This window comes from Corvus kubaryi, unplaced genomic scaffold, assembly GCF_017639235.1.
Source record: "Corvus kubaryi isolate FWS band 111438036 unplaced genomic scaffold, C.kubaryi_AGA036_p1.0 37382, whole genome shotgun sequence".
In the NCBI taxonomy this organism is placed as follows: Eukaryota; Metazoa; Chordata; class Aves; order Passeriformes; family Corvidae; genus Corvus; species Corvus kubaryi.
The window spans coordinates 923,397-950,091 of record NW_024581124.1 but is presented as its reverse complement, the minus strand read 5'-3'; the positions used below and the strand labels follow the sequence as shown (position 1 = coordinate 950,091).

Here is a 26,695-nt window from a genome sequence, read left to right as displayed (position 1 = left end):
CGTGATAATGGCAAGGTCACAAAAACAAGGAAGAAAAGACTGCTTCCAGCCTCTGTCCCTCAGTACCAGAGCTGTCTCCCAGCTGCTTCACTTCCTGGTAAAACACATCCATGAGCACAGCCAAAGTGGACACATAACAGCCAACATCTCACAGTAAAATGTCCAGTGTTTCCCAGCAAGCACCACAAAACATACAGCATACTTCGCTTTTGTGCTTCTCCTGCCCTGATCTTTACCAGACTTTGGAAAGAGAAGGATCACCTGCTCTCTCCAGTGACTTGATGTGTGAAATAGTACTAGTAATGTGCTAATGAAACCATAGCTGAGGCGTGGGGTGTGTTTCTCTTGTTTTGTTTGGTTTTTAACCTAGATGACTAAGGGCTGACAGTGGAGACACTGGGGAGCTGTGCTCTGGTGCAACTCCACTTACTTCTGCCAGGTGTAACTGGCTGAACCTGATCTCTCATTTCTGCTCAGTCCAACCAAGAGAGCATGGATTTGCTGTACCTCTGGTTGCCTCCCCACAGCTCCGTGGAATCACGATATCCAAAATGAGCAAATCCCAGCTGGTGCAGGACACTGCCCTTTACCCATGACTCATGCAGTCATTTCCCTTGCAGAAAGGAAGGTCAGTGCTGAGTGCAATACCAACAGAAGAGCTTCCCTCACTATGGGAGGCAGCCAGACCTGTGAGGGGAAAAACCCTGTCCCCAGCCATGTCTCCCTCTGACCAGCCATGGACACACTGCAGAGCCCTGTCAAGGGTGAAGGCAAGAGATGCAAGTGGTACTTGTGAGGAGGGATCCCCTTCTTATAAGAGCCCTCTCTCAGGAACGGCAGCGTGGTCTCTGCACCAGCCTTGATTCATGGTTCTTCACATTTGCTTTGAGACGGTCAGCGTGTGCCCCTATCCCAGCCATATTTGGGCACTATGACAGGCACGTACCACCACCTTTGCCAGCATGGCAACATCAACATGGCCCTTAAGGGGCCCAAGTAGCCTCCTGAGCCTGGTGTGTGCCTTGCTCAAAGCTCTATACCACTCACCACCTCCAGGTACTATCTGGAGAGCAACCGCGCACGGAGTAGAGAGGCCTGGGAGGGCTATTGACAGAGACAGGCGGCTTTCTGGGTTATGAAAAGCTAAAATCCATTAATTAAATGAGAGGCTTGAATGGAAGGAGTTCCTAAATGTATCACAGCCCCCTCCCCATGCTCTTGACCCTCACAAGCCAGGTCCCATCAAGCTGACAAAAGCTGGGACAGCTGGTTCCTGCACTGCGCTTCCCTTGCCAGCTCCAGCTGTCGGGAAAGGGCCTCAGCCAGCCAAGCCAGCGGCACTCTGGCACAAGGAGCCCCTCTCCCACCGCCTGCTCCATGCTGCTGCCTTTGTTCCCACTGGCATCCCGCTACCACGTGCCTGGGAACGTGCCCTACACACCACCACTGAGGCCACCAAGAGCTGTGGCCAGTCTTTGGGACCCTGTCACAAACCAAAGCACCCCAGGCCAAGCAAAACACACCCGTACTCTCCTTTGGCACATGCTTGCTGGTTCACCAGACATTACAGCAACATGTCACATCCTCACATCCCCTAATACCCAGCTGAGGCAGCCAGGGCTCCCTGGCAGCCAGTGTTCTCCCTGGGAGTTCAAGCCAAGCAACAAAGCCCTGGGTGGGTTCAAGCCCTGTTCCTGCTGGGGGCGTAGAAACATTCAGGATCTGTTGCACAGAGGAGAAGCTGTCCTGGTATTGAGGCATTCACAGGGCTGTCTGTACCTCCAAGACAGAGTACAGCCTCCATCACTGCTGTCCTTCCCAATTCTCTCCTCACATCTCTGGTGGATGTGCTGTTTAAACCAACCCAGATCTCACGTGACTTCATCATTCATCCTGGGGATAAAAGGGGCCTTACTGGGTATATTCAAAAGGGCTAAAATTAAACATCATAAGACCAAAGTAAATTTGAAGACTAGTCCCTATCGAGGTCTGGAGCAAACCCCAGAAATGATGGAGCTGTGCTAGACCCTGGCGCATCTGCTTCTTCAGGGGGAAGGGGCCCTCTCGGTGTCACAGCATTCAGCACAAGCCACCCAGCTCCCTCCCAGGCAGCCCTTCCTCCAGCCTTTCCCCTGCGGCCAGGCACGGCCGGCCGCCACATCCGCGTCTGCACGAACCAGCACAGCCCAGCCCTGGAGGAGAGGCAGACCCTTTGCTTCCTTTCATTGCAGAAAGCTGCATAAATTCATAACACAAACAGCCCCCGAGGCATCTGCCACGGACATCTGCTCCTCGGGCCTGGGGCTGAGCACAGGAGTATCGGCAAAACCACTCGCCCACCAGCATTTGCTGAAGAGAAGGAACCCGGCCAGCAAAACACAGCATTAACACATTGTTAATTAACACAAATCGGACTGCGTGTGGGCACACATAGCGCTGACTCCTGCCCTGAGCCCCCCCAAGCCCGCACACGCCATTCAGCCAGGGAATCACTGCATCGCATAACCGCACAAAAGCGTCGCGCATCTCGCGGCTGCCCAGCGCGCCTCTCGGCCCTGCGCCCGCGGGGGCTGCTCCCCTCCTTTCTGTGCCCGCCGTCCCTCCCTTACCGGCGTCTTTCCGCTCCTCTGCTCCTCAGAGGTCTCATCTTGTGCTGCGCGCGTCTTCTCGGGCACCATCCTCCCCCCTCCTGTCCCCGCTGCTCCCCGGCTCGCGCAGTGCTATAAATACATCCCTGTACCTTCAGCTTGCCTGGGTGGCTTCGCTGTGCCTGCGTCCGGGGAGACAGCAGCCGCTCCACTAACCGCTCCTGAATAATGATCGAATCCATAACCGCGGCTGGCAGGACGGACGGACAGCCACCGCGGGCCAAAGGAAAAAACCCCAACCCATGTGTTCCCTCCCAGCCTTCGCTAAATCCATGCGGCAGCCCCCCCGCCTACGCGTGCACACACACGCAGGGCTGGCTCGGCTCGCCTCGGTGCCGAGGCGAGGAGAGGCGAGGAAAGGCGAGCAGGCTCCCAGGCAGCTGCCCGGGATTTCCTGCCTCCGCCTGTGCCGCGGGAGGAGCCTGCCAGCGAGGACAGGACAAAGGCCACGGCGGCCGCAGGCCAGAGGCGATGTCTCTCGCCCCGCCAGTGTCCCGCGGAGAGGCTGTGCACGTACCGGATGCTGTCCCTGCCATAAGTCTGACTCCGCGTGACAGATGGGCCTATTCAGCTGAAGGATTTCTTATATATCCTGCCTGACGCAGCCGAGACAAAGGTTTGCTGGAGGAAACCTGCTCTCAGCAAAAATGTGCTGCTTCTGGCTGTGTGGGTGAAGGTCTCAAGGGTCCGCAAAGCCCCCCAAAAGCAGGGTTTAAATATAACCCCCAGGTCCTAGTCCTGGTTGACGTGGATCTATCTCCACGTGGCGCAAGCTGATCTGTTGTCTAGTCCAGGCTCTACTGCAGCCTCATCTCTGAATCCAATTGGAATAGCAGCAGATGCATTCTGGATCTTACAGCAACCATTCAAGCTCTGAAGATGTTTCAGAATAAGGAAGTATCTGTGTGTTCATTAAGCAGACAAACCCAGCCCAGCAACAGCCCTTCACACCAAAAAAGTCGTTCAAATCTCAAGCCTGGGTTCCGAGCCTTTCTATGAAATATGCCTTCTAGCTCTTTTGTGCAGCCACAGAAACTGAACAGGAATTTATATAAAACAGACAAAAGCTGCTAATTTCATATAATCACACCATTCCAGAAACTGGGGGGTTAATACCACAGCATGTATAATGAAGTGACAGGAGATGACAGCACTGGTGGTGCTGGAGGAACCTGTCCCTTGCCCCACAGGTTCCTGAGCAGCTTTCTGCTCACCAATGGGAAGGACTCAGGCTACAGCCATACTCCTGCCTCGCTCTCAGTCAGAGTTCCTCCTGCTTCTCCGGGATCTGCAGGGCTCCAGCAGTGGCTCCACAGGGTGCCAGACCAGCAGGGCCTGCCCTGGTCACCTTGGGCCACAACCCAAGTACTCCAAGTCTGACTGACACCAGGTTCTGTTATAAGGTACTGAGTCACTATAAGGTCCAGTGGCCTGAAGTCTGGGAGCAGCTGTGAGTGCGGAAAGGTGAGAAGAGGGAAAATAACCCCAATGTTTTACCTATGCTGCCATCCTACAAGCTGATAGGTAATGTCAGAAGTTGCAGGCACGAGGTCCTAAAGGCTGATGAAAATAAATGCAGAACTGGGAAACACTCCCAGAGCAGGAAAACTCCCGCCATACAACAGCTGTCATACCACATCCATGAAACCCTTCTCCAAACCACCCTGCTCCACCAGCAGCATCCTTAATTACACCCAATGAGTTTTGTTCCCAGTTGTTCCTGTGTGTAGCAGTCAAGCAGAAGGCCTGGACTGAGATCCAGGTGTGGCAGGAATTGCCACTGCTCAGAGCACGTCTCTGTTTGGCAGCTCTGCTCTCACTCTGGAGCATTGCTCCATTCCCCAGGGAGCTGACAGCCCTACATTGGTCAGCCAGCTCAGTGGTAGGTCAGGCCATACTCATGACACCTCTTCTTCCTCTTAGATTCACCTAATCCTTGCTTTCCAGGACTGGGGGACTCTCCCACCAGGGGCCGCAACTTGCACACGACTGAGGAGCAGTGACTGTACCACACTGCCTGCACTGGGCAGCAAAAGCAATGGCTTGTGGCACGCCCAAGGTGCATCCAAACCTTCTTAAGATAAAAGGAGGTTTCACCAGTCCTTCTACACCATAAACCACAATAGTTGCAAGCAAACCCTCTCCAACTCCCATGAATTCTCATGGCTTGGAAAACCCTTGTCTGAGGGCCACAGGCCACACGACCACCAACCACAAGCATCTTCTGAGGACACATGGAGACATGCTGTGTCCCCATGAGCCCACTGCACCAAATCAGAACATTCTTTTGAGCTGGGATCACGGATGAAGTCAACAATGATTTGGTTGCGACAAAACCACAGTGTTGTTCGTGGCCCCAGGAGCTGTGCTGACAGTGCAGAGAGGAACAAGGAACTACTGTCTCCTGAGTGCCTTGAGCTCTCACACATCACACATTCCCTCAGGATGGGCAGCCAGGGAGGAATTCCAGTCAGAAGACTAAGCCTGACAACTCAGAGAGCAGATTAGGAGAAGAAAAAAAGAGTGTATCTTGGCTACAGAGATCATCTTAAGGCTGAGTGGCCAATGCTATGGCTTCCAAAATACTAAAGGATCGTCGACTGGTCCCAGACTCAGCCTCTCCTGTCCCTCCTAGAGATGCTCATCTTTCATCCTCAGAGTCACCAAACCATAAATGACAGACTCATTTGTGTCCTTCAGATGTGCCACGTGACACACCCAGAGCTGCTGGCTCAGGCTGGTCTGTGTCCGAACTTCCCAAAGACAGCCAAGCCAATCTCGTTTTGCCCCTGTCCTTTCTGATCACACTCCTCTGTCCACACAGCTCCTAGAAATGCCCAGTGTAAATCCTGGCCTGCTCCTCCAAACAGAAATCGGATGTACACCGTCCTTAAAAGAAGAAAAGCAGCACACAGGACATCTCATGTGCAGTGTGCAGCAGAGCTCAGCAGGAAAGATCTTGGCACTTCCAAGATCTAGAGCAAATCCAAAGTGTTTTCTTCCACTGGCACCTCTAAGCTCCTCTCCAGGCAGGCACCCGCAACAGCGGCTCAGGGGTCAAACTGGCTGCAGGATCCAGGTTTCTGAGTGTCAGAGCAGAGCTCTGCCCAGCCCCAACCTGCCAAACAGTCACCAAGGGCAACACAGGCTTGGGGTGCACCAAGTCCTTCCCACATCACGGACCAGCTCTTCTTTGTCAAACTGTGACAGCAGAGAAGTCCCCCACCTGCAGGGGAGCTGTTTTCTGGCAGAGATGCTATGGCCTAAGGACTGCAGTGCTCAGGCTCCATCCTTGGTGAACAACCAGGAGCATGTCATGGAAGGAAAAATCTTCATCCTGATCCAGACAGACACTCTTGAGCAGCACAGAGCCAGGCAACAGGGTCCCACAAGGGATGCACCCAGCCAGCCTGGCCTGCATGGAAGAGTGGTGAAACTGCATATCCGTGGCTTGGCAGGGTCAGCACAGTCATGTAATAACAGCATTTATGCCTTTTCCTCTGAAGCAAACTAAGCTACTTTCAGAATTCCCCACAGAAGGGAAATTTTCTTCCTGGCTGTTTTCTAGGACGAAGGGAAGGGCAGTTCCAGAGAAGCTCTTTGCTCAAGCTGAACAGGAGCAGCAGCAGGCAGCAAAACCCATTCCCAGCTTGGACCAGGGCAATGGAAGCTGAGGAACAGCAGATATCCTCCATGCAGGTGCATGGCTGGGAACCTCCAGGGCTCAGTTACCACCTTCTTCTCCTGCTGCCTCCTCTCCCACTATAAGGAACATCAGTGCTGACTTCAGACAGATGAATCTCACAGGTATTGCAAGGTCTGAACTCCGCTGCTCCATCACCAGCAGAGCTGCACACTCACCGTGAGGCTCCTGCTGACCTGATCCAAGGGAAAAAGCCTTGCTGATCTAAACTCTGATGAATAATTTAACCTCGAACTTGTGAGCAAGGCTTCATGTAAGCGGCTTCTGGGAGCATCAGAGCCCCAATGCTTTAGCCAGGCTTCATCCTGTGATGCTCAGGAAAAAGCAAGATACCAGACGAGAAATGCAGAAATCCCAATGCACAGGATTAATCCCCTGTATGTTCAGTGCCACAAACACAATCTGCACAGCAGCCAGATATCATATTTTCTTTTACCTATCCCACAGGTCAAACTTTAATTTCCGCTCAAGGATCACTGCTGCTTTGTCACATAATCCCTCCAGAAATCTATCAAATTCCATTTCAAAGGTTTATTTAGGCTCCCTGCTTCCACTTGAAGTGCCTCGTGCTTCCCAAGAAGCACTGTGTGACTCATGCCATGCCTCCACTTCCAGCTCTTAAAAAGGAGCGAAGACCGTAATTTGCCTCTTGCTTGTTTAAACTCGTGATTTGCTCTGGAGCGAGTTCACAGCACTTCTCACACCCAGCTCCTCATTTAGGGTAATTTGCACGATATAACAAACTGGGCAGACGTGGAGCTGGCTGGACGTCTTCCAGCAGCCCCTCGGTCGCTGCCCGGATCTCTTCCCGCAGCCCCTCGGTCGCTGCCCGCTGCCCTCCGCGGGACCAGCCGCCGTGCGGTTCCGGCGCGTTCCGCGCGAGGGAAAAGCCGGCCCGCGCAAGGGCCGTGTCCGAGCGGGGAGCGCCCGGGCGGCTTCCCCGGCCAGGGCCGCACAGAAATCAACGCGCCGGTCAAACGAGCCGCCCTCGCTGCTTCCTCCGGTTGCGAACACATTCCTTAGCACAGGACAGAGGTTTCCAAATTTAGCCTGTTAAGACAGAAGGAGAAACCAGGTGGTGCAGCAAGGTCTGCGGCAGTCTCAGCACTACTGCTGCTCATCTCTCCCTCTGATTCATCCTCCAGCTCTGCAGCAGAAATCAGGCTTAAATAGATGCTCGGCCTCTCATCTCAAAGGTACAGCTGGGAAAACCAGAGAGAGGCAGAGCAGAGCCCTGCCAGTCCTGGGAAGCCAAGAACAACGTTTGGGAGACAAACAGGTACACATTGCTCTGGGGCACAGAAGCTGGCTGGGCTGACAGCGGTTTGGTGGAAGAGGATGGAAAATATTGGTGATTTATCCTCTGAAATGGAAAGGCACTGCTTCTTCCAGCTCCCAGGTTCTCCATCCAAATGACAAGAACATCAGTTTTGGAAGTTCTTGATGCATGTTAACATACATGAATAGGAAAAGGTTGGGGACAGGATCCTACAGAAGGTGCAGTTTAAGTTACAGGTAGTGGTCCCAATCCTGCGATCCTTACTCACCGAGTAGTCCCTTTGAAATAGAGACGACTGCTCACGTGAGTAAGGGATGCAGGATCAGGCCTGTCTACCAAAGAGGCTGAATCCTGAACCGGAGAGGACATCACGGCCTCTGAGCATTGTCAGACACCCACGCCTGGCCCAGCAGGAGCTAATCCAACGGCATCACAGGGGAAGACAGTCCAGGCTGGGGCACCACACCTGCAAACAGCACACTCAGCAGAGACCATGGAGAGCAAGGCAGTGGACAAAAAAGATGCTCCACTCAAGCAGAAATTCTCCTGATTCATTCCCAGTTCACCCATCTCATGGATACTCCCAGGTCTGCAAGGAGATCTTTCTTAACCCTGCTGTCCTCCCAGCAGGCTCCTGAAAACCGAATTGGGAGAACAAAAGCCAACTGTCTTGGGTGAACTCCCAACCTCTATCTTCCAGCTACAATTAACATAACTTTAGGAGTAGCTGATGCCCACGAGAGAGGAGAATAAGCCCACTCAGCTCACCAAATAATTTTAAATTCCATTAATTAAGGGGGGAAAGGCAGCTCTCTAAAGCAACCTTCAGTTCTGGGAGGCACCCAAGGAGAGAAAAGCCAGCCTCAGACTGTGAGCAATAACCCCGAAAAGCTCTGCAGAACAAGGAGGTAGAGGTACCTTCTCCTTCCTAGTGGGTCTCCTGCAGGTCTCCCATCAAGCACTCAGAGGCCAAGGCTCCAGCCACACACCCTCCCTTCCCTGCTGTCAGCTGCCCCAGCACACTCAGTAACATGAAGCAGAGTCCTTGTGCACGTTGACATGGCAGAGGCACACAGGGACTTTCACCTTCCTTCCCTCCCTCACCCCTGGGCTTGCAGCCCCAGCCCACTTGACCGAGATGAGCCTGCTGAGAGGGAGCCAGGCACTCACCCTCCTCCCTTTGCACCAGCACAGTTCTGCCTGTGCTCCACCTCCATCTCCACACACCACAGCCATACCTGGCTGCGAAGTGCCATCCCTCGGAGCCTAGCATGGGCCAGTGTTCCTGGTGAAAGCAGCTGTGTGCCTTCCAGTCTCCTCTGGCTCGCTGTGATGTGTGCTGGACCATCTGCTATCCCAGAGGGGACCCCCAGGAGCCCATTTCCCAGCCCCGCCATAAAAACAGTCTGGGCAAACGTCACTGCCCACATCAGTCTGCCCAGGGCTGGGCCCTGTGTCGGGACTAGCATCTGTCTTTGCAGATGGATAATTAGATTCCGTTTCCATTTCCTTTCCCCTCCTGATGGTTTCTCTGGCTGGCAGTTCCCCCACAGCCCTGCACAATCCAGCAGCATTAGTCAGAGGAAAATTCTGCTCCCTTCCTCCCCAGGATGTTGTTCTTGGTTCAATATGAACAGCAGAATGAACTGCATGATGATTTGAGTGCTTCATTGCAGTAGCATTTGTCCTTTTCAGCCTGGCAAACACAGGCTTCCCTCCCATACCTGCACCCTGCCCCTTTTCCCCAGGCGTGATGTTGTTGGCCATTGGAAGCAATTAGCTAATCACCAGGAATAAGCAATCAGCTGGACTGAGGTTACAGCACACCTCCAATTTATGAGCAATTGTGCCAAACACTCCTTTTGGGCAGGGCCTAAAGAAGCGTACCTGATTCTCAGCCATGGTGTGAGATGCTCTCAGAAAAAGATCATAACACCCTCCTGCAGGAAACCTGAGAAAGAGATGGAGCAATGATGAAATTGGGGTAATTTAACACAGAGCTGTCTCTCAGAGCTCCCAGAGGAGGGGAGGATTGTGTGCCCAGATGAGGTATCCAAAGAGATCCTCATTGAGCGTACAAGATTGTCTGTCCTCCCCTGCCACTAAGAAGTGGCTTTCTGGGAAGCAGTACTGATACTGAAGCCCTGATGGTTGCACAAGCATCCCCAGGACTGCAGAGATGCACAGACACATCAGCTCCACCTGACAGAGAGGACTTACCCTGCTGGGATCCACAACTTTCCCACAGTTTTTCCCTCAGAGGAGATGTACAGACTGAAGTGTTCAGAGACAATCTGTCAATTCTGTCTTCTTGTACCCTGTGACATCCTGTGTTCTCCATGGGCAATGTCCTGAATCCATGCAGAGCACAGACCTCACAGCTCTCCATCGCAAACCATCGAGACTTCCAGAAGCTCCGCATCACTGCCTGCACCTGGCTGCAAAACCCAAACTGCTGCCTGCTCCATGCAAGGGGCTTTGAAATGCCTTTCAGAAGATCCCAGGAGCTTGCAGCTGACTCGCTCCCCTATGATCCATGCCAGCCCACTGCTGGCTGCCCACCAAGAGCTGGATGGAGTGTTACCCAGCTGTGCCAGGCTCGCAGGCCACAAGGCTGAGACACTGCAGCCGTTGAGCAGTCAGCACCTCTTGCACCATTTGGGGCCTGGCCAGGCTTCCCAGGGCCTGGCACGCACCGGTGCCCGCGCCGGATCACAGCGGCAGCAGGCGCGGTGTTCCCAAAGGGCATCGCAGCCCCAGCTGCCCGAGGAGGTCCCCAGCACAGCTGTGCTGTGCGCCACCGACACAGCTGTGGGACTGCCCAGGCAGATACAGAGCCTGGCAGTTTGCCACATGAATGAAGAAGAAAAGGTAAGGGCAGCAAGGCAGCTGGGGACCAGGATTGTTCCCCACTTGCCTGCGGTTGTGCAGCCATCCAGCATTCACATCAGCTCCTTGTACCCTGCCATTGCAGACACTGAGGCCGTGCCTCAGGGGGAGCTGTCAGAATAATCAAAAATGGAATCAAGAAATGCTTTCCAACACCTTTCTCTCCCCTTCTCCATCACCTACTTGCTCCAGCAAACACCAAGCCTGGTTACACCTTTGCTGCACAACTCACCACTTCCCTCTGCCCTGCAGTGTGACTGGAGATTCACATTTTACGTGATGATGGGAGAAAACTTCAAGTCACAGAACATCTAAATCAAACTGTGCTGTCAAAGGGAATTTAAACAAAGTTTCTTCCAAGATGAAGAGTAATAGTCAGTAACTGCTGAGTGTTGCTTCTCCTTATCAGGGAGATGGTGACCAGTATGGCAAAAATAAGACTAGTTGGTCAACTACTAGTTGTAGTGAAACAGAGCAAAGGACCTTGCATGAAGAAGTATCTGGCTCAGAGTCTCAGCAGGGATTGTGTCAGATACTAGGGCTCCCCATGCTCTTCTGTAATACAGGTGTGAATTGCAAGGTCTGGAACCCACAGTAAGGATGACCAACCACACAGATCGTTTACCAAGACTGATGGACACTGACAGGTCCCAGTGCAGTACCCAGATGAACACCCTGGCTGAGGCTGCTGCAGGACAGTTTGCCAGGCTGGGGGGTCGGCTCAGCAATCTTGGTGCTCTTTTACAGAGGGGCAGTAACAGGCACCCCAACACAGAGCTGAGAGCCAGCACACCCCACCAGCACAGCAGCCTTGTCTGCTTCAGCCCAGCCCCAAACTTCATTAGCAGTTTTGCAGCAGTGAGAGATTCCTACTAACCGCTGAGATGGAGCCATCTGTTTCCATTTATGTGCTGGCTCACAGGAGCAGCTACCCAGCAAAGGACTCTAGAGAGGGTCTGCTCTCCTGAGCACACAGGGAGTGAACAGCCAGCCAGTTGGGACAGAGGCTGAATTCACCCTCCTCAGTGACCTAATACCTCCCTTCTGCAAAGTGAAGGCCTGAGAGGCACTGCAGCCCTCCCCCTTTGATTTTGTGACCGAGCTCCATCATATATCCACCTCCAGGCCACTTCCCTGAAGGCACAGAGGACCTGCTCCCAAGCACAACTACACCGAATTACTGCTCCGCATGGCACCACAGCAGAGGAGGGACTGATAAAGCTGTTCCCTCATCTCTTGGCCTGCCCTCTCATCAGTGGCAGATTCCTTTTGGCTTTAAGCCAGGATCCCTAAATTAACAGCTACCAGGCCCTCTTTTTTTCTATATCAGGGTCCTGCAGAAATCACATTGTGCAAAGAAATATTTACCCAGACAGCTTTTCCATGCATTCATTTTTATGTACACGCTGCTTGGACCAACCATGTACCCAGCTGCAAAATACACTAGTGGTGCCTGTGCAGCACAAAAGCACAGGGAGTGGAGATGAAAATGGCAGCAGGTACCATGGGAGAGTCTAGGCAGCTTCCAAAAACAGTAGGAGGAAAAAAGGGAAAAAAACTGGGGACACCCTGTGTGCAGAGGGCTACAGAAGTATTGGTCCTGTCTGGCAGCTGAACTTTGGGACGACTTTGCCACCTTGTTTTACCAGTCACACCTGCTTTGTGAGGGCAAATAGTCTTCTCGCTCAACAGGAGGTTTCATACTATAAAACAGATAGCTTAATTCTTGGCAGTTTGTGTTCAGCAACTACCCTTTTCCTGTGTTTGCTGCTTCCTGAGTACCCATTTTTTCAGAGTCAGAAGAGACATTATGCTCCTCTCAGCCTGCCCATGGGCCCTGCAATTCCCTTCAGAGATTGCTTCCATTTGGAAGAGCTGGTGCCTGTGGTGGACTCATGACAACAGCAGAGAGCAGCAGAACATGTACTAAGTTCTCCTTTCCTTAACAATAAAATCTTCCAAGTCTGGACTGGAGACAGCAGAACTGAGTGTTCCTGGAGAACAGTGCTCTTGGGTGAGAATGGAGGGAATACCAGGACGTAGCATGAACAAAACACAGCAACAATAGCACCCTGTGATACTGCAGTAGCAGCAACCAGCTGGACAAAACTGCCACAAACCCAAAATCCTAAAGCATGCTACACAGCTTCATGGAGGGATCCTTCCCAACATGATCTTGTCCCACTGCCCCAATCCCATCACCAGCCTCTCTGCCCCACTGTGTTTTTGATTATCTCACCTCCAACTGCACCCCCCTGGAGAGGGCAACTCTGGATCACTTGGCAGGCTCCACCATGGCTCAGCCCCACATCAACATGGCACTGAAGCTGCAGCCAGAGGTGGGAGAGCAGCCAGACCTCAGGTCCATTCTCAATAGCTGGAAAAGACCTTTCTCTAAAGTGTATCCTCCTGTAGCTCGTGTATCTGGTGTAACAGCCCGAGCACAGGAGCTTCCCTTGCTTCTCCAATTCGCCTTTGCTTTGCTATCACATATTGTCAAGCTGTCCCACTCCGCCCTGCTCCACTGAAATCTTCCCAGGAGACATTTCTCCTCAAAGCTCCAGATAGAGTGACATTGCCATCCTGGTCCATTACAGCCCTGTCCCAGTCACCCTGAGGCTGCTCCCGGGGACTTAGTACGTTGCAGAGAGCACACACAGCTTGAGCCACAGAGCACAGGGCTGCTGAACCTGAGAGACCAGGGGAGTCCTGCCTCCTGCAGTTCCCAGCCCACCGGCAAAGCTCTGCTCAGGCAAGCAGCATCATCTGCCAAGACCTCGCCCAGTGAAGGAAGAACCAATGACCCTGCCCTGATTCGGGGGAGGGCCTGAGCAGCACAGCAGGGCTGGGCACAGAGCCCTGCGTTACCATCCCAGCTCCAGAGCTGACAAACCTCCCACCAGAGGCAGCGCCTGGTACAAAGCTTCATTTGTTCCCAACACACGAGCCCGCTCCAGGCTGCTGCCGGGACACATCTTTATTGCTCCCTCCTGACTTCAGCAACAGGCAAGGCTTGGGGATAATGGTCCCTTTCTGGGATGCTGCTGGGGCTCACACACAGAGGCTGCAGATGCAGGGACTGCCAAGGTCCTGAGCCCTGCCAGGCAGTCACCACTGACAGCAGCACAAACCTCTCTTGGAGCTCCACTGACCCAAACTCCTTCTCAAAGACATGGCAGAGCTCCTCTGTCACCCAGCCAGCACCAGTCACCTGTCATTGCGCTTCGGTGTCATGGGCACAGCTGTGCAATGCTGAGCAGAGGGGAAAAGAGGGACATTTTTAACACAAAATCCTTGTTTGTCCATGCACTTTGAGATTGTTTCATCACGTACAGGCATGGAGACAATTCTGAGCCAGGAAGGAGGAAAGTGGGACTGCAAACTCTTGTCCTCACTGTGACATGGTCACAACAGGATTCATTTTCAGTCCCTGCTCCCAGTGCAACAGGGAAGGGGGCAGGAGGGCTGAAGAAAGTCTCTTGCTAGATCCCACGAATGGTTAAACTCTCCTTATTTAGCAGTGGTGGGAGGAGAATTTATCTCCAAGAGTCTTGATGCCACCTGGGACAAGGCCAAAAGAAAAGCAAATTCTTCCAGTTAATTTATCCCCCTCCAATACTGCCTACCCAGCTACAGGGAGTTTCTGCAGCCACACAGCCACAGAGACATGAGAAAAGACTGCTTTTATTTTCCCAGCCGTAGCCTACCACAGCCCAGCATCTCTTCAGCTTGAGCTGGAGCCAGAAGACAAATAAGCTTAAGGGGAAGTGGCTGGACACTCCCACACAGCTTGTGAGACAGCACTTGGAAGTCGTCCTTGCTGAAAAATATGGATATTTACTGAAGTTCAGGGCTGCACCTGGCAGACCAGCTCCAGCATCCAGAATAGAGCTGGGCTTGCTGGACACCAGCAGAGTCCAAAGACTCCAGGCTCCAGCTGTGCAACAGAAAATCTTGGCCATCTCAAAATAGCAGACATCAAGGCAGGAGGAAGGGCCCTTTGCCATGTCAGGAAGCAGAATTATCTGGTAGCTTCTGCAAGCAGTATCTGTGGTCTCATGAGTCCCTCATCACTATCTGGACCTGCAGCTGACACCCCAGCTGGCTCCCACCCCATGCTCCAGATCCTCAGATCTCCCAGGTTTCTCACTGACATCTTGGCTCCTAAAAAGCAAAGCCTCCCGGAGGGCTCTGATTCCCTTTTCTACTGATCCACAGAGCCCTCAGATTCAAGGAACCCAGCAGGGACTCTTCCATGCATGCACATACCTTCAGCACCTTTCCACACAGCATATGATCACACTTAGCATGTTTTCCAGCTGGGCACAGCTCAGCACCCTTCAGGACAGGGCTGGACTTTTCATCATAAACACTAACTGCTCAGATATGTGACACGTCCAGCTGTGTTTTTCAGACTCTGCTTCTCCCTCCTACTTCCCCCCACTCTAGCATGTAGAAAGATGAGAACGGAAAGATAAAAACCCCCACATCCATCACTCACTTCCCACCCCCTTGTACAGCTGCACCCCTGGCCATGCCCAGAGCAGCCCACTGGGCAGGAGGCACAGGGCTCTCCTGGAGTCTCAGCCCCTCGCCTGCATCATTCAAAGAGCATCATAAGCTCTGGCTGGGCCTCCAAACACTGCTCCACCTCAGAGCTGGAGACGGATGAGGTCACCTCCAGTCTGAAATCACTTCCGTTCTCAAACTGCTCCCAAAATTGTGCCACAGATTAAAAAGACTGGGATGGGTGGGGAGGGAAACCCAAACCAATGGAGCATGTGCCCCATTAAGAGCTCAACACTTCATTTATCTCTGCCTCCCAGTCCACTGCCATCCGAGCCCTCCACCCTCCCTCCTTCCCCTGCAAGAACAAACCTGGCAGAAACTGCTTTGAGTTAACAGCAGGGTATGGCACAAGCTGCACAGGACTACACTCAAGCCCCAACTCCCCAAATCCAAACCCAAGCAGAGCAATGGGGAGAAATCACAGCTTGGTGTTGTCAGATGAGCTCAGCCTCACTGCTCTGCCTTGTGCCAGCTCCAACTGCTGACCTCCAACTGCAGCAGCCCAACTCTATCTCCCCCCAAACACACAGTGTTGGAAATGGTTTGTACTGGCAACACAGCACCACAACCCTGTGGTTTCTCCAGCACAGCACCATTCTCCACTGTACAAGTGGCCACACTGGCCAAGGTGGCAGCAGGATTCTCTCACCTGGATCAGACAGCACAAATGCCTGAGGAACCAGACTGAGAAAGGAAAATGAAAATTGAAGTCGCCAGCACAGGGCAATCCTAAGGAAAAGAGCCTTGTAGTGGTCACACTTGGCCAGGAGAAACCAGGCTGACAGTTTAGTGGCATTCTTTTAAAAACACATTGACCACAGATGAATCAGTGTCTCATTCTTGGAAGCTCTAACCCGACCGCAGTACCCAGCAGTGCCTCAGGCAGTAACGGCCACCACACATCACTGTCATACACACACACTCCTACACAGTCATGGGTTTTTCCCCTCACCCCAGACTTTGCTCAACACAGGAAGGCACCCAGGTTTTGTGGGTCTCTTCCAAAATTCCCAGTCTCACTGCAATGGCTGCCATTGGATGGGGCCATTTTGTCAGCAAATCCAGCTGCTGTGAACCATACGCTGCTTGGAATCCAACCCAGCTGCAGCCCCTGCACAAGGCCTTGGCCTCACTGGTGACACAGCAGCCACTGGACAAAGCAATGCTGGGCACGACCCCACAGGGTGATATGAGCTACTGCAAATGCAGTGGATAGAGGAACAAGGGGCAGAGCATGCTCGAGTGCAGCTATGGATCACATGCTGCATAATTTTAGACTTCCTTCAAGCAGGTGGAAGACTGGATTGTGTGTGCTGCCAATCCTGTGATAGTTTTTTTGGCTCACACAACAACCTTGGGGCTGAACAGCAGGAGAAGTACAGCATGACTGCATCGCCCAGAGGGCACTTTACTCCTCAGCCTCTTTCTAGAGGCCAGCCCTGGACAACAACCAGTCAAAACTGCAACGACCTTTCTTTCTTGTGGGCTTCAGCCCTTCTAGAAGCAGTGGGCACCAGAGAAAGGAACCTCTCTCAACCCCTGGCACCAGGCATGGACCTGGGCTGTGCATGTAGCTCCTCTTCAGCATAGACTAGGAATAAATACACTGCAGGACAAACAGGTTTCAGCAGAGGAAGCAGAAGGCTGTTCCCACCTGGCTGCATTCCCACCAGGTTCTTCCTGCCAGTTTTGGCTTCACACCTGTAACTCAGTAAGATCCAGAAGAAGTCATCAACACAATGAGAACCTGGTGGGGAAGCAACTGCGCAACAGACAGGCTGCCTTGTTGGGGAGATGAGGAGCCGCAGACCTCCTACACAGCAGTGCCTGCGAGTTCCCAATGGGAGAGCTCCAACAGCAATGAGGGGAGCAGGGCGTGCTTCACACCCAATGCCCTGAGAAACACCAACCACTACATGGAAGGAACAGGTCTGAAGTTGAACATTTGGGCTAAGGGGAATCCTGAGGCTCAAGTGCCTCTGGGAAGCTTTAGTTGTGGTGTGATTGACTCACAGGGGAGCAGAGCCACTCCTTCATCAAAGTATGCTGTGTATCCCTAAAAATCATGGCCTCCAGACAGAAATGCCTCTAGACAGAGCTGTTATATCCTGGGCTTCAGTTCTGCCACCTTTAAGTAGAGAGAACTTCACTGCAAACACCCACACCTGCCCTGGCTGGGCCAGTGATGTCTGCTGAGCCCTTAAGGATACAGTGCTGGAGAGCCCTGAAGAAGGGTCATGCTCTTCACCCTGCATCCAGACACCCTGGAGAGCTCCAAGCCATGTTCTCTGTCCCCTGCAAAAGAGATCAACACTGCAAAAGATAAGAAAAGATCTGCAAGAGCAAAGCCTGTGTGAGTTTTCCATGCTGCGACAAGTCTGGGTGAAGCAGAGTCAGGCACATGGGAGCACAAGGCCTCAGGGCAAGCACTGCCTAGCTCCTCAGCCCTGGATTTGTCACCCAGAGAGCAGACTGCAGTCAGCCCCATGCTCCCAGAGAGCACATCCCTATGTCAGGGTGCCTAGCCAGAGCACAGAAGTGATCTCAGCTGCAGAGGGCTCGTGCTCAGCACACGAGACAACTGCCAGGCACACAGAGCAGTCAGAAAGCAGCACAGCCACTGCCATAAACAGTGACTATCCACTAGCCAGCTCCTGCCAGGGAGACACAGGAGGGCTTTAAGGAGAAGTCCAAAGGAAAATAAAGATGACAATTTTCAAATGAAGGTGGGATGAGGTTAAGAGTATTTATCCACAATGGAGCATCTCTGCTGAACAGATCCCTAAAATAGAAGCAGCATTGTAAAAGTTTCAGTTCCAATACAGAAACCAAAATGTTAGATGGCTCTGTCACTCCTGAGCACAGCCATGATCCTTTCACAGAGCTTCGACTCTGATTTTTTTGAGGCAAAGATGAAAGGGCCATTCAGAGCAGCCTGGAACATACCTCTTGCAGTATTTTCAGTTATTTTCCTTCACCAACCCCTTTCCTGGACCTAATCCATGGACCACAGCACATGAAAGGCAACTGTAAGCCTGGCACCAGGTGTGTAAATGCCGAGGCAGCAGCAGCCTCCTCATGGGAGATGGTGAAAGCTCTTGCTACACCGCAGCTTAGATCAGAGAGGGATGGTGGGGGGAGAGCAGTGACAAGGCTGCTCACCAGAGCCAAATTTATAAAAATACAGGAGGTATCTAGCTCCTCTTAGTTTCAAAGGAGTTGGGCACTTTCATCTGTATTAAAAGAAGGCTGGCCCTTGGTTCCTATTATTGCAAATTGCCTAAAAAATTTTCCTTTTAAATAACTACATTGTACAATGGCCTTTGTGGAAAAGCTCATGTTTCAGCCTATTGCCTTTCATCTCTACACCACCAACCCAGACCAGAGGAATGTGTCAGCTCCTTGGTTAATCTAGAATGTGCTGACAATTTCAGAGGCACTGCAAGCAGGATCACTTAATTTGTGGTAGGAACAGCCCACAGTTCTGGGCTGGCACAGTAGGAAACTGCAAGGCTGTGGCACAGGAGAGGCTCCACAGACACCATTGCCATGCAAAGACTCAATAGCCCTGCCACCATGTCACAAGGCCCCATTGAGCTTCATACTAGGAGCAAGAAGATCAGAGCTGATGCTATGATCTTCCAAAAAAAAAAGGCACTGGGTTTACAACCCAACTCTACAATTTTGGCAAATCTCACCACTGATAATTCAGTATAAAATACTACAGCAAGACCAGGCAACCCAATTTGACCAGGACAGATGTAGAATATGAGTCTTGTCCTGATAAGGTCTCAGGGATGGTACTTTCTACTGAATTCAAGACTGCCATTTTGCCTCTCTCCTCATCAAAAATTACAGCCTTAGGAACAAACCTTAGCATCCAACTGGACTGCAGGAGACAGAGACTAAAGCCCCACATCTTGCAGAGGGTTATTAAAAGACACACATTCAAAAGTGCATGCTCTACTCCTCCTAAAATCCTTTCCACCTTAAGATAACAATGTCTTCCCTGAACAACTGAGGAAAAAAGAAATCACAAAAGGTTAGTGCCCCGAGCTGAATAACTACTGTCCTTGCATCAGGACCACAGCCCAATCATTTAATAAACGGGGTTCTCCATAACATCTGTTCTTTGCAGATAGTATCACTGTGACACTGGTCTTTGCTGCTATTTCAGTCTTGATTTCCACTGTAAAGTTTATCCAGTCAGAGTCATCAATATATGCTCTACTTGCCCTGTAGCAAAACTGTTATCAGCAACTCACTAATACAGTCCTGATTGTAAGGAACAGATAATTGTGGAATCCTCCCTCCTGAGAATTTTTCTGTGGTATTGCCAATTTCATAAATTTCTTTCTGGGCTCATCTGAAAATAGCAAAAATGGTAAAGTACATGAGATGTAAGATGAGAGATGCTAACATAGACACTGGAATAGCAGAGTTCATGAAGATGTCACCTTTGGGATGATTACAGTGGATTTCTAGAAGTCAGAATGAAACCAGATTAAAAAGATATTAGAGAAGACAGAAAGTCATTTGACTGTAAATTCTGTAGCTGTTGGACACACAAGGGGCAGCAACACACAATGTTAGAAAGAACTTGGAAGCAATGGAGTGGAAAAAATTGCATTTGCTAGACCGTGTTTTCCTATGAGGCAACCAAAGGAAATGGAAACAGTCACATAGGTAAGGCAGAGCAGCAAGGCAGGGTGGGGAATGCTCCACTCAGTCAAAGGGTTAGTGGAGAGCCAGCATCCTCATGCAATGTCAGCTCAAGTGACAGCCACAACAGGCCAAGAGTAATTTGTCACTCGCACCCCTTTAATGTGAACTGGGTGCAAAATCAGATTAGATACCCACTAACAGCTCTTGGGACTTGCAGCACAGCGTGAAATCAAACCTTTATATATTTTAAGAATCCAAAGATAACTATCTTCAAGCAAAGCCTGGAACCAATGTCACATGCAAAATGAGGAGGGGTTCTCTTGGGCTCCCAGCCTGGGCTCTGACTTGCCAGGCCAAACAGCGATCTCTTGGGATGTATTTTCTGGGATTTATTTTCTCAGATTTATTCTCTGTGTGGGTTCTCATCCCACTGCCCCTTGCAGGCTTTTCAGTCTCATTTATAAACCCCTGCCTTGCAAAGACAAAGCAAGACCTGCTTCCTCTTCTGAAGAAAACACATGCTGGCCTATTACTGCAGGATGCCAGCCAAGAGGTGGGTGGATGCCTTAGTTATTTTATTTTTTGAAAAATAATAAAAATAGTTATTTGTCATGAAGGAAAATCCCTAATCAACTAAGGGACAAGCTCTAGGTACCCAATACACATGGATTCACTGGAGCCACAAATAAGCTCAGCCCTCAAGCATACACAGGGTGTCTGAGGAAACGAGAGCAGCAGTCTCATCCAGGTACTTCCTGGACATCCACTGTCATTAATGTCATGATAAATGGGATCTGAGACCTCCAAAATGCCCAGTATGTGCTGTGAGCTCTACCTCTCAGGGACACACTTCAGTACCAAACATACCCAAGTGCAAGATGCAGCACAGGGACAGCGCACAGGAAGAAGCATCCACACACTTCACAAAGAACCAGAAGATGGCTCATCATGCTTTCAGACTAACAAGCCCCATGATATCCCTCATTAGCAACCCCACGCACACACTGCACTGCTGCCACATGAGGGGCAGCTCCAGTAACACCATCACTTGTTTACAAAGAGAACAATTCTGCTATTGTCTGACACCTGCCCATGACAGTGTGACCACGGCAGGAGCAGGGAGTTGTTTGAATGACACTGGGCATTCAAACAAGGCAGCAAAACGCCTGGCACTGGCTGGAACGTCTGAGCAGCTGCTGAGGACCAGCCCTACCACCTCAAACAGAAAGGCTTTCACTGACATTAATGAGAGCTGCAGCAGATAATGCCATCCCACAGCTCCGAGATGGCAGGCAGCCTCTCCATTTGGGGACTGGCAGGCTGAACAGAGCTGGAACTGAGGGACAGGAACGCTGGGCTCCATCCAGTTACTTCTGGTTTACTCCAATTTCTGTGAGGTCCAATGCTGTGAACCTGGTGTGAGCCAAGCATGGTGGGGCAGGGCAGATGAGGCTTATCCAGGTGACAAGAGGACATGCTCCTGCATGTGATGGTCATCAGGGTCCCAAGCAGGTGCATGTGGCGTACAGAGCAAACAAGCCTCTAACTGGCTGACCTCCGTGGGCCTGCTCTGAGCCTCTGAAGTCTGAGCCCCAGGGCTGTTGGCAGACTAGAGCTGATCCAGAGGGTCCAGCTGCTCAGTGAACCTGGAGTGTTTCCCAAGCATGTGCCTGGATTAACTGTTCCATAAAAGCACCAATTCTGCTAAATGACTGTCTTCCCCAAATACCCACTTCCCTCATAAATACACGCTCTGCCAAGGGCTCCTTTCAAGGGGAGGGGAGCTCCTTAAAGCAGCTGACCCGCACAGGTATAAACCTCGGGACAAGACACGAGCAGTTTCTCTTCTGCTTGCTACAGCTTCAGTGCACTGCTCCAGCTGCATCACAGAAACCATCTCTGAGAGTCGGGACTGCAAGAACAACTGCTGGGGGCCAAGAGATCATCCCTGACAGCATCTCTCACTGCCCCAATGACACATTCCTGCTCATCTTGGCCCTGTGCAATCACAGCGAGGCTTTGCTGCAGACCAGCTCCATCTCTTGTATTAACTCCTGCTGCCTTGATTCAGCCTACTGCCTACAAAACGGCAAATATCAGCTCCTGAAGGCTCTGATGCTTCTTCCATTACTGTCTGATCCCAGCTGGCACCAGAATCCCTAAGCAGCAGGAACCTCTGAGAATCTATAGGATCTTAAAAGCCATAAATCTCCCTGACATTTTTGACACAACAGGTCTTGGGCAGAGGGAAATTACTATTGGTCCAGATAAGCATTTCCAGTACTGCCTACCCGCATTTCCAGGACTTCATATCACTTGCAGAGACTCAGGAGAGCTTTATACCAAACAGCACGCACAGCCAAGGGGACTGTGCATAGGGCAGGCAGATGCCTTTGTGACTCACATTTCACCTGAATATATAATTAATGTAGTATGTAATTTATTTGAAAATAAAAGTGGATGTAAGACTGCAGGATCTAAAGAGACTACATGTGTGTACGTATCACAGCAAGAATGAGCTCAGTGCGTCAGGAAGGATTAAAATAGTTCCCACACTGAGGAAACAGCCAGGAGACATTACAAAAAACTGAAAGCAAAGTGACTTGCCTGGGAAGTAATCTTAAAAATAATTGCAATACAAACTATAGCAGTAAAAGCCCTGGCTTGTGCTCTCATTTGTGTTCACACAGCTTCATGTACCAGGGGTCTGCAAGGAAAAATGAAACAATCACTGGAGCCACATCTGTACTGCCACAGGCTTTGCATCACAGAGAGCAGAAGGAAGATGTTAAGCCCTTGGAGCCTCTTTTCCCACAAGCTGAGTGGATCTCTTTCCCCTCCCTTGCTTCTGCACTGAAAACGTCCAGAGGTCAGTGGGACGGGCTCACTCCTCAGGGCCAGTCTCCAGGAGCTAGCACTCATGATCCTGTGGTTTATTTGCTCAGCCTGCACTCCCAGCTCCCAGTTTCCCTGCCAGGAGTCATTCTGGGAGAACGGCACCAACTGCGTCGGGTGAGGTCAGGCAGAGACGGGCCATCCCAGCTCCATACACACACCCTGGACACATTGGATAGCAAGCTTCAAGAGAAACAGGGCACTCCCAAAGATCCCCGGAAGAGCAAAGGGCTGAGCCGCACAAAGTTCAGGTCTCGCTCTCCTTGGCACCGAGGGGTCACACAGCACAGGCAGGGTCAGGCAGCCGCTGCCCCTCTCTCCCCAGCAGAGTCAGGGCAGGACGAGCAGGCGGCTGTTACTGCCAGCAGCCACTGCGCAGAGAAACAGCCCAGATTTAAGAGCTGAGTGAACTTCTAGTAAGGGCTTCCCCCCTCTGACTGACTTACAACTACACTGGCTCACACCCCACAGAGCCCCAGGCTTGCATGAACCACAGCCCAAGATCCCTCCACTGCTACATTTCCAAGTGTTAACCCTGAGTCTCCCTCGGCCCTGGCTTCCACGGCACGGCACCAGGCTGGGGCAAGCCAAGGGCTCCGCAGCTGCGTCCAGAGAGGTCTCTGCCACCCTGAGCATCCCCGCACTGCCCAGCACAGCTACATCCCTCTTCCAGAGCTCAACTTCAGCCTCAACTTCTCTTATTTCTTTTGACTTCAGGAGTGGACAGCTGTACTCAAGCCAAAAACTAAACAATTCTCCTCCCCCTCTTGGCGTTACACCCTTGCAGATGCTTGTGCAGGGTTTCATTTCCTCTTCAGCTCTTGGCCAACACTTAGCCAAGCTTTCCTCATTAGCAAAGCAGTCCCTGCATCTTCTCAGCACACTCTCCTTTCAGCCATCCCCAGCACTTGGCTGCTGTGATGTTGCTGGGGTACCAGCCTTGCGGGCAGGGAGTGAGGACTGAGGGAAGGGATAGCAGTGTAGAGCTGAATGTTAGCAGGTCATAACAGATTTCAATTAAATGCACTGAAAATACAAAAGAGAAGGAATGAAGAATATCACCCCATTCAGTCCTAAAACAAAGACAGCTCTAACTTAAGTCAGGAGCAACAGATCTGTTCCACTTCCTGCAACCCAGCCCCTATGGTCAGCACTGTACATCCAAATCTTCCCTCTCAGCATGCAGCGCTGCCTTTCACTTTCATGCTGAACAGTGTTTCTGGAAAACCAAGTCATGGATGAACAGCAGCACACATACATACTGATGAGGAGCATATGTTCTGGCATCTGATCCCAGCACCACACACAAATCCAGCTCCTGAACACTTTTGTGGGAACAAGATGACTGCAAACCTCTTCACAGCTCCAGGGACAAATCTCTGGGAGAAAGGAATGTGTAACAGCAGACAAACATTTTTTCCTGTGCTTCAAGGCTAACCACACTGTAGACATGCACACACACACACAAAATCTAGCCCTTATGGGAATTATTCCAGTATGCTATGAAACAACTTGCAGACACTTCACAAACATCTGAAGTCATACACGTAGTAGAGGTGCCACACATTTCTTTTATGAGTAGAGCATTACCCTGTGTGGTTTCACTGTCACAGGGAAACCTCTGCCTTGCACAAGAAGGGGACAAACACTTAAGTGTTGGCCAGGCAAGAAAATGCTACAGGCAAGCAAAGAATGCACCCTCCAGCTCGTACTCTACTATCCAAGAAAAAAGGTAACACAGAGCCCACTTGAACTGGAAGAGAAATGGGAATGGGAGAGGAACCCTCTCGACTTAGCCAAGAGGTACCTCAGCAAGAAGTAGCTGAAGTATTAAGGATGGAGCCAAACTCCCCAGGCTTGGTTTCAGCACATATGAGCAGTAACTGCAGCATGGTCGTAGGAGCCACCACTGTGGGGTGTCCCAAAACAGCTGGGGAAACCCCTACGACCAAACATTTAAAACGAATTTGGCAAAGCTCTAGAGACACACAGCAGGCACCCAGCCTGGCCTGGTATAGCGACCAACCAGCTGGCTGAGATGGAATCTCCTCTGGATTTCCAAGATGTCCATTTTATTGGGTATTTAATGAACAGCACCTTAGATTGAAACTGGGCAATATGGGTTCTAGAAGACACTGAATTCCACCAGTTGTTTCTCTCTCTTGACTTGCCTTTCCTCAACTTTCCCAGGGAACTGTCATAACACAAGCCCCTTACATTTATTGCTAGAACCATCAAATGAAGAACAGCATCAGCATGAAGCCAGTAACATTTTTGAGAGTGTAAGTGGTTGTAAGAGAGTCCTTGACTCTGGAGACTAAAAGCACCCAGGGACTGCGTTTCTCCTTTGTTCAAATGGCAGCAACATTTTCCCCTCTGCAATTGCAAGCCCTCTTTTGCAAAGCCCCAGCAGTCTGCAACCCAGCAGCGGAACAAGAGTCACCAGCATCTCTTGGGGTTAAATGAAGGTTGTTCCTACTTCCTTAACACCAGCAAGGATCATGTCCTAACATCTGTTGAACTTACACATTTGGTTAGTGTGCCTGGAACAGCCCTGCACATCTCTTACAAGTGCAGCAGAATTTTGGAGTTGCGCACAAGTAGCTGGGCAAGGAAATTGAAGTGACAAAAATCCTGTGCAGGAAGCACTTACTTCTCCTTTCCATAAACTGCAGATTGATACTTGCACTGAGAGGGCTGAACCTCTCCCCTGCCCTGCACTCACAACTGTTTCATCCATTTGGAGCATAAATAATTGAAGAGAGACAGCAGCAGCAGGAGGAGACAGAATCTGTTCCCAGCTCTCCAGTGGTTCCGTTTCACCATGAAGTCCATGCACTGACCTCTTCTTAAAGCCCTTTTACAGGTAGCCAAGCAGACAAAGAATGGGAAAAAAAAAAGTCCAAGTGCCCAGGATGAACTTTGCTTCCCAGCCCAGAACAGCCCATCCGTGATACAGGGCCTCCTGCAGCCAGGCTGTTTAGACAGATGCACAGCAGAAAGACAGGCAGGGCTGAACCTCCTGACCTTCTGCAGTCCCAGCCCACTCCCAACACACTGCTCTGAGCACTGAGCCTCTGCCCAGCTCGGAGGGCAAGGGACCAACGCTGTCTTTTGAAATGGGCCAAAAAAAATGAATGAAACACACAAGGCTTTTCACAGAGAAGTAAAAGCTTCCACTCCTATGCTACATCTGGCCAAGATATACTGGGACATCAGAAAAACAAGCAGGGATGTGCTGCTTTAAGAGTGTTTCCACTATTTACCTCCAGATTCTGTGACTAATTTGCTACTCCCCTTCTGGCAGGCACATCTTGGTGGCCAGGATGCATGACCAGGGTTGGAAAACACAGAGGTTGGAAGAGACATTAATGTGGGGAGTCAAAGAGAAACAGCCTCACCCAGGGCAAGCTATGACACAGTGAGAGACTATCCAGCTGTGGTGAAATATCCCATTAGACAGCTGCAAATATAATTTTGCTTTCTCCAAGGGGGAAAAAAAAGCCACCTCACCACAACCACCCTGAATTGATACAGAGCAGGAACACAGATCCATACTGCTGCTCGCAATGATTCAAAGAATCACAATTATAAAATAATTGGCTTAATTCTGAGAAAATTAAAAAGTCAGTGGTAGTCTGTTCTCCTTCTAGGTTCCATACTTCTCTGCACAAGCAAGAACTTTCCTCTAGTCACAAGACTACAAGAATTGTTACTGTAAGAAAAACATTTAGGTGAAAGATGGCAATGCCACAAAGGTTCAGTGCAGGTACAAATCCTCCAAGCTACTCCAGCAGAGAGTTTGGGGAGATTGTGTAAAGACTAAGGTCTGCTTGTGGTCTTTGTTGTACAGTTGCTGTACAAGAGAACCTACCACTCTGATTATACTTCTCATCACATGCTTCACAAAACTCAACTAATCCATTTTCCCCACATAGGTATCTGCATAGAAATTGAGGGTCACATTAGGTCCTGTTCAACCAGCTCAAGGCACAAGGAATCACCACTTTTCCCTCCTCTTAATCTGCTCTTGGTCATCAGCAGCTG

General features: G+C 51.0%; 1 protein-coding gene across 6 annotated transcripts in view; it reads right to left on the bottom strand.

The window, feature by feature from the left end:
• Window positions 1-26,695, bottom strand: part of SEPTIN5 (septin 5) — a 39,515-nt gene that overhangs the window by 9,240 nt on the left and 3,580 nt on the right. The window contains exon 3 of one of the 6 annotated variants that reach the window (XM_042034895.1): window positions 9,518-9,581. The exons of 2 other annotated variants lie outside the window; for them this stretch is intronic. In XM_042034895.1, coding sequence (XP_041890829.1) covers window positions 9,518-9,532 — 15 coding nt within the window. In that variant the 5' untranslated portion in view covers window positions 9,533-9,581. Of the gene's footprint in view, window positions 1-2,609; window positions 2,709-2,740; window positions 3,041-3,165; window positions 3,188-9,517; window positions 9,582-26,695 lie in introns of those variants that run through there. 3 more of the 6 variants (XM_042034897.1, XM_042034891.1, XM_042034893.1) reach the window with 3 other exon arrangements.